Below are 8,172 nucleotides of genomic sequence, written 5' to 3' on the forward strand. Positions count from 1 at the left end.
CAGCCCGAGGGTACTGAATCTGTGGAACTGTTTGCTGCAGAAGTTTGTTGAGGCCAAGTTATTGAGCGCATCTAAACATAGATAAGTACGTTCTTGATCTGTAAGGAATCGAATGTTACAGGGAGAAGGCAGGAGATTGGGATTGAGAAGCACATCAGCCATGATTGACAAGCAGAGTCGATGTGATGGGCCAATAGCCGTAAATCTGCTCCTATCTCTTATGTTCTTAACATCTCTGCTGGTCACAAAAATAATTTGCAAGAGCATGTCAAATAATATAACAAATGGATTTAATACTCCTGTTCAAAAACAGGACACTGTCTTTTGTTCTAAGATCTTTTTCAAGGGCTGCAGGCATAGCTCACGAGGCCAGCATTTGTTCCTAAACTCTAAGTGCTTTTGAGAAGGAGGTGCTAGTGAACACTATCTTCTTGAACTGTTATGTGTGGTATGTACATCCACAGTGCTGTCAGTCAAGTGGTGTTCCACAAGGGTCAGTGTTAGGACCACAACTCTTACCGTTATACATTAATAATCTAGATGAAAGAACTGAGGGCACTCTGGCCATGTTTGCAGATAATACAAAGATAGGTAGAGGGACAGGTAGCATTTAGGAGGCAGGGAGGCTGGAAAAGGATTTAGACATGTTAGAAGAGTGTGCAAGGAAGTGGCAGATGGAATACAATGAGCGAAAGTATGAGGTCATGCACTTTGGTAGGAAGAATAAAGACATGGACTATTTTCTAGATGGGGAGAAAATTCAAAAATCTGAAGTGCAAAGGGACTTGGGAGTTCTAGTCCAGGATTCTTTCAAGGTAAACTTGCAGGTTGAATCAGTAGTTAGGGAGTCAAATAAAATGAAGGCATTTATTTTAAGACGACGAGAATATAAAAGTAGGGACGTACTTGAGGCTTTGTAAAGCTCTGATCAAACCACATTTAGAGTATTGTGAGCAACTTTGCATCCCATATCTCGGGAAGGATGTACTGGCCCTGGAGCAGGTCCAGGGGAGGTTCACAAGAACAATCCCAGGAATGAAAGACTTAAAATATGAGGAATGTTTGAGGACACTGGGTCTATTCTCGATGGAGTTTAGAAGGATGAGGGGGGATCTAATTGAAACATACAAAATACTGAACAGCCTATATAGAGTGGACACTGGGAAGATGTTTCCATTGGTAGGAGAGACTAGGACCTGAGATCACTGCCTTAGAGTAAAGGAAATACTTGTTAGAACAGAGATAAGGTGAAACTTCTTCAGCCAGAGAGTGGTGAATCTATGAAACCCATTGCCACAGAAGGCTGGAGGCCAGGTCATTGAGTATATTCAAGACAGAGATAAATAGGTGTTTGATTGTCATGGGGTTTAAGGCTTACAGGGAGAAATCAGGAGAATGGTTTCTCAAAACCAATCAGCCATGAATGAATGGTGGAGCAGACCCAATGTGTCGAATGGCCTAATTTTTGACTCTATAGCTCATGGTCTAGTCAGGTTGTTCCAGGCTTCCGGCACCATGGCACAAAGGGACAGTAATCTAGTTCTAAGTCAAGATGGCGTGTGGCTTCGAAGGGAACTTGGAATTTGCATGCAAACTGCAGCAGACACACAATATGGCAACAGACCATTCAGTCCAACTATTCCATGCAACCATGTTCCCAATCTAAACTAGCCCCATTTGCTTGCATTGGCCCATACCCTTCCAAACCTTTCCTATTCATGTAGTTATCCAAACATCTTTTAAAAATAACAACTGTATCTGCATCTACACTTCCTCTGAAGGTTCAATCTCCACATGAATCACTACTTAAGAAAAAGTGACCCCTCATGCCCTCTTTAAAACTTTCTTCTCTCACCTTAAAAATATGCCTCTAGTTTTGAACTCTCCTACCATAGAGAAAAAGCCCTTCCTTTCCAACTTATCTATGCCCCATCGTGATTTTATAAACCTCTATAAAGGTCACTCCTCATCCACTTAAGCTCCAGCTAAAAATCCAAGCCTATTTTTATCATGCAAACCTTTCATTCTCAGAAATATCCTGGTAAATCTTTTCTGAACCCTCTCTAGTTTAACAACAACATTCCTACAACAGGGAAAGCAGAACTGCACACAGTACTCCAGAAAGGGCCTCACCAACACCCTGTGCAACCTCAACACGACATCCCAACTCCTATATTCAACGGTCTGAAAATGAAGGCAAGCATGTTAAACACCAAAACCACCCTGCCTGTGACACAAATTTCAAAGAATTTCATACCCTCACGCCTCAGTCTGTGTTCTACAACACCATCCAGGGCCCTACCATTAATCTTGCCATTGTTTGTTCCATCAAAATGCATTATCGCACATTTATCCAAATTAAACTCCATCTGCCACTACTCAGCCCATTAACCCAATTGATCAAGATCTTTTTGTAATCTTAGATAACCTTCTTCACTGTCCACTACACCATCAAGTTTGCAGATGACACCAAAGTTAAGATGAGCAAGGCGGCCTTTGTGTGGAACCGCAGAAAGTGGAGGAGATACTAAATGAGTATTTTGCATCAGTATTTACTGTGGAAAAGGATTTGGAAGATGTAGACTGTAGGGAAATAGATGGTGACATCTTGCAAAATGTCCACATTACAGAGGTGGAAATGTTGGATATCTTGAAATGGTTAAAGGTGGATAAATCCCCAGGACCTGATCAAGTGTACCCGAGAACTCTGGGAAGCTAGAGAAGTGTATGCGGAGATATTTGTATCATCGATAGTCACAGGTGAGGTGCCGGAAGACTGGAGGTTGGCAAACGTGGTGCCACTGTTTAAGAAGGGCGGTAAAGACAAGCCAGGGAACTATAGACCGGTGAGCCTGACCTCTGTGGTGGGCAAGTTGTTGGAGGGAATCTTGAGGGACACAATGTACAAGTATTTGGAAAGGCAAGGACTGATTCGGGATAGTCAACATGGCTTTGTTCGTGGGAAATCATGTCTCACAAACTTGATTGAGTTTTTTGAGGAAGTAACAAAGAGGATTAATGAGGACAGAGCAGTAAATGTGATCTATATGGACTTCAGCAAGGCGTTCGACAAGGTTCCCCATGGGAGACTGATTAGCCAGGCTAGATCTCACAGAATACAGGGAGAACTAGCCATTTGGATACAGAACTGGCTCAAAGGTAGAAGACAGAAGGTGGTGATGGTGGAGGATTGTTTTTCAGACTGGAGGCCTGTGACCAGTGGAATTCCACAAGGATCGGTGCTGGATCTTCTACTTTTTGTCATTTACATAAATGATTTGGATGCGAGCGTAAGAGGTACAGTTAGTAAGTTTGCAGGTGACACCAAAACTGGAGGGGTAGTGGATAGTGAAGAGGGTTACCTCAGATTACAACAGGATCTTGACCAGATGGGCCAGTGGGCTGAGAAGCGGCAGATGGCGTTTAATTCAGATAAATGTGAGGTGCTGCATTTTGGGAAAGCAAATCTTAGCAGGACTTATACACTTAATGGTAAGGTCCTCAGGAATGTTGCTGAACAAAGAGACCTTGGAGTGTAGGTTCATAGCTCCTGGAAAGTGGAGTTGCAGGTAGATAGGATAGTTTGGTATGCTTTCCTTTATTGGTCAGAGTATTGAGTACAGGAGTTGGGAGGTCATGTTGCGGCTGTACAGGACATTGGTTAGGTCACTGTTGGAATATTGTGTGCAATTCTGGTCTCCTTCCTATCGGAAAGATGTGAAACTTGAAAGGGTTTAGAAAAGATTTATAAAGATGTTGCCAGGATTGAAGGATTTGAGTTCCTGGATAAATAGGCAAAGTCTTTTCCCTGGGGTTGGGGAGTCCAGAACTAGAGGGCATAGGTTTAGGATGAGAGGGGAAATATGTAAAAGAGACTTCTGGGGCAACGTTTACGCACAGAGGGTGGTACGTGTATGGAATGAGCTGCCAGAGGACGTGGTGGAGGCTGGTACAATTGTAACATTTAAGAGGCATTTGGATGGGTATATGAATGGGAAGGGTTTGGAGGGATATTGGCCAGTTACTGGCAGGTGGGAATAGATTAGGTTGGGATATCTGGTCGGCATGGACGGGTTGGACCGAAGGGCGTGTTTCCATGCTGTACATCTCTATGCCTCATATATTCTCATTCACATCGTTCACATAAATGACAAACAAAAGTGGACTGAATACTGATCCCTGTGGTACACTGCTGGTCACTAATCCAAAAATCCCTCCACCACCAGCATCAGTATCAAATGTTCAAGCCAATTTTTGCATCCGATTGACAAGCTCACCTTGAATCCTGTGTGATCTAACTTTAGATCGGTGGCTCAGTGGTTAGCACTGCTGCCTTGCAGTGCCAGTGACCCAGGTTCAATCCCAGCCTTGGGCGATTGTCTGTGTGGGTTTCCTCCCACACTCCAAAGATGTACAGGTCAGGTGAATTGGCTATGCCAAACTGCCCATAGAGATAGGTGCATGAGTAGGGGAATGGTTATGGGCGGGTTACTGTTTGGAGAGTCTGTGTGGATTTGTTGGGCCAAAGTGTTTCCGCACTGTAGGTAATCTAATCTAATCTTTACTGATTAGTCTACAACACAGAACCTTGTCTTTCCTAAAGTCAAGCCCGAGGTACTGAAAAGGTCAGTCATTCACAACACGTTTCACAGTAGACAATCAGTCGCTCACACAGGCAGGAGAAGGAAACAGGGAATCAATATTACAATTACAGGTCATACCCTGGAATGTAAAACTTTCAAAACTCCAAACTAGGACTAGGGAGGGGCTTCCCCCGTTGTCAGCTCACTCACCAATTGGATCCCAACAATACTATTTGGAGTTGGGGGCGGCGGGGGGGTGGGAGTAGAGACTAAAACCGCCCACCTTGAGGGGGAACAGAAACAGTGAGGGACGCAGGGAGATACACTGCACTTGCGCGGCCTCGCAGGGCACGCTGGGAGTTGTAGTACCAGCGTCGCGCCTCTTACGACAAAAGCGCTCCGTGGAAACTACACTCCCTTAACGCATGCGCAACTAGCTTCCCGGTCCGCTGGAGGAACCGATGATTTTAATTCTGCCCGTGACCGACCAACCGCCCCCCCCCCGCCAATAAAAATCACACCGTCTCACCTTCTTCACGGGTTTATGCGACGCGACAGCACCGCCGTCGTTGTTGAAGACGACCAGAGAAGGTTCTTTCGGCGCTGCCGCCTTGCTGAGGGGGTACCTCTCGGTGTCAGCCTTGGTTTTCTCGCCGCTCTGCGCTCGCTCGGCGTTGGCGTTCTCCTTCACCTCCTTGGCCTTCAGAGCCTCCCTCACGTCCTTGGTCTCCACCGGCTCGGGGGCTCCCTTCTTCAGCAGTTCGGCCATCGTCGTCTCTCCCGGCACTAGCAGCACAACTCAGCCGCCGACTTTCCAGCTCCGTTTGACTCGAGTGCGGGGGCTGGCGCAGTGACGAAGGGGGACAGCCTGGAGTGTTGACGTTAAAGGACGGCCCGCCCCCACTTCCCTGTACGCCTGCCCCGCCCCCTTCTCGTGCCTGGCCCGCCCCGTCTATTGTCCCGCCCCCGTCATTCACCCCGCCCCTTCGATACCAGCCCCGCCCCATTCCGCGCAATCCCCGCCCCCCCTCAAGTATTTCCCACGCCCCTCAGAAAATGGCCATTCAGCCCTTCTCTTCCAGCATGCTCCAGCATTCAACATGATCCTGGCTGCTCATCAGACTTTGGTAGCCTGTTCTCACTTTTGAATTGGAGATGCTGGTGTTGGACTGGGGTGTACAAAGTTAAAAATCACACAACACCAGGTCATAGTCCAACAGGTTTAATTGGAAGCACTAGCTTTCGGAGCACCGCTCCTGTACAACCACCTGACGAAGGAGCAGAGCTCCAAAAGCTAGTGCTTCCAATTAAACCTGTTGGACTATGACCTGGTGTTGTGATTTTTTTTTTAACTCCCTTTCAAAGTAACTCCACAAAAGCCGGTATCCCATCACCAAATCAGCCTTTATTGGCACATGATGACTCTCTTGACACTGATCCAGCTCTGAGTGAACAAAACCTCTGACACAAAAACAGAAGTCGCTGGAAAGGTTCAGCAGGTCTGGCACCATCTGCAACGAGAAATCAGTGAACATTTCAGGTCCAGTGACCCTTCTGAGAACGGTTCTCCAGACCCAAAATGTGAACTCTGATTTGTCTTCACAGATGCCAGACCTGCTAAGCTTTTCCAGCAACTTCTGTTTTTGTTTCCAATTTACAGCATCCATCTTTTGGTTTTCAAAATCATAGAATCTCTACAGTGTGGAAACAGGGCATTTGGCCCGACAAATGCACATCTATCCAGACTCATTCCCCTACTATCCCTACATTTCCCCTGACTAATGCACCTAACCTCCTCATCTCTGAACAGATTAGATTCGCTTCAGTGTGGAAACAGGGCCTTTGAACCAACAAGTTCACACCGACTCTCTGAAGAGCAACCCACCCAGCCCCATTCCCCTACATTTACCCCTGACTAATGCACCTAACACTATGGGCAATTTAGCATAGCCAATTCACCTCACCTGCACATCTTTGGACTGTGGGAGGAAACCAGAGCACCCAGAGGAAACCCAGTCACAGGGAGAATGTGCAAACTCCACACAGACAGTTGCCCGATGTGGGAATTGAACCTGGGTCCCTGGTGCTGTGAGGCAGCAGTGCTAACCACTGAGCCAACGTGCTGCCCAGCACTATGGGCAATTTAGCATAGCCAATTCACCTAACCTGCACATTTTTGGACTATAGAAGGAAATTTAAGAAGATTAAAAAAAAACTCATGCCCTGAAGAAAACCATCACTCTCACTTAGCAAAGTCTTGTGTCTGCCATTGTCATCCTGATGCCATTTCACTACACACCCACCCCTCCTCCCCCACCCCCCCATCGCCGCCATCCCAAGATGTGGGAAGGTCAGATTTAACCTATTGCAGAATCTTCTCCCTATTAGCAACTCTGCTGGGTCTATCCCTATAGTTGCATGAGGGGTGGTCTTATAATCAAATAGGAATCGGGATAGTTTGGTATCTAGTGACTATTGTAGACTATTTCTTTAAACCTGCCCTCAAAGTTTGAACTGCTCTTTCTGCCACACCATTGGATGATGGATTGTAAGGAGCTAAACTCACATGATGAATATCATTTGACTTCAGGAAATTTCCTACTGGTAAACGATGGCCTGTTGTCTGCGACCAATATTTCCAGGATTCCATGTTTTGCAAAAGATGCTCGCAGCTTTTCTATCACTGTCCCCATGTTTGATGAATGAACTCTATGCACATCCAACCACTTTACGTGTGCATCCAAAATGACTGAGAACATAGAGCCCATGAAAGGATCTGCATAGTCGACATATATCTTGGTCCAGGGTTAACCTGACCATTCCCATGAATATGGGGGAGCTGCTGGCAGTAATAGAACATAGAACAATACAGTGTAGAATAGGCCCTTCGGCCCTCGATGTTGCGCCGACATATTTGTCCTTGTTCGCACAGCGGGCACTGCCCACCAATGTGGCTAAGTCTGTATCCAATCCCGGCCACCAGACAAAACCTCTCACCAACATTTCCATTTTGGAAACCCCTGGATGACCCTGGTGGAGATCAGCGGTATCTAGCAGTGACCTTAGCTCAAGATAATCACTTTTGCTCCCCATACTAATAAGCCATCCACTACTGTGCAACAGTCCCTCCAGGTCCAAAAACATTCCAATTCTGGTTTTGATGGCCCTTTGGTTTCCCCCATCAGCACCAGCTGTTTCAGATATGCCAGGGCCAGATCTTGCTGCATTCAAAGTATGATATTGTCAGCTGTGACAGGAAGAGTGTCAAAAGATTTAAAATTATTATGGCCTGTTTCAGTGGCAGTACCACCAGGTGGTGTATCTGTCAGCGGTAGGCAGCTCAATATATCCACATTTGCTATTTGCTCCCAGTATTGCCGACCCTGGCCCACTTAGGTCTCTTGGATTGCCTGGAACATACATTTTTTTCCCTTCTAGTGTTAGGTCAATTAGTCAGAGGGAAATGGATCTGGGTGGGTTACTCTTCAGAGGGTCGGTGTGGACTGGTTGGGCCGAAGGGCCTGTTTCCACACTGTAGGGAATCTAATATAATCTAATCTAAAACGTACATCCACCTGGGAGAAACATC

General features: G+C 46.3%; 1 protein-coding gene across 1 annotated transcript in view; it reads right to left on the bottom strand.

Annotated features, from left to right (window-relative positions):
* LOC122563087 (S-adenosylhomocysteine hydrolase-like protein 1) overlaps positions 1 to 5,478 on the bottom strand; it is an 89,187-nt gene extending 83,709 nt beyond the window's left edge. Inside the window, exon 1 of the mRNA XM_043716500.1 lies at positions 5,113 to 5,478. Within this exon, the coding sequence (XP_043572435.1) occupies positions 5,113 to 5,352 (240 nt within the window). The 5' untranslated portion in view covers positions 5,353 to 5,478. The remainder of the gene's footprint in view (positions 1 to 5,112) is intronic.
* Positions 5,479 to 8,172: the final 2,694 nt, after the last annotated feature.

Source organism: Chiloscyllium plagiosum, chromosome 26 (genome assembly GCF_004010195.1).
Source record: "Chiloscyllium plagiosum isolate BGI_BamShark_2017 chromosome 26, ASM401019v2, whole genome shotgun sequence".
NCBI classification, from domain to species: Eukaryota; Metazoa; Chordata; class Chondrichthyes; order Orectolobiformes; family Hemiscylliidae; genus Chiloscyllium; species Chiloscyllium plagiosum.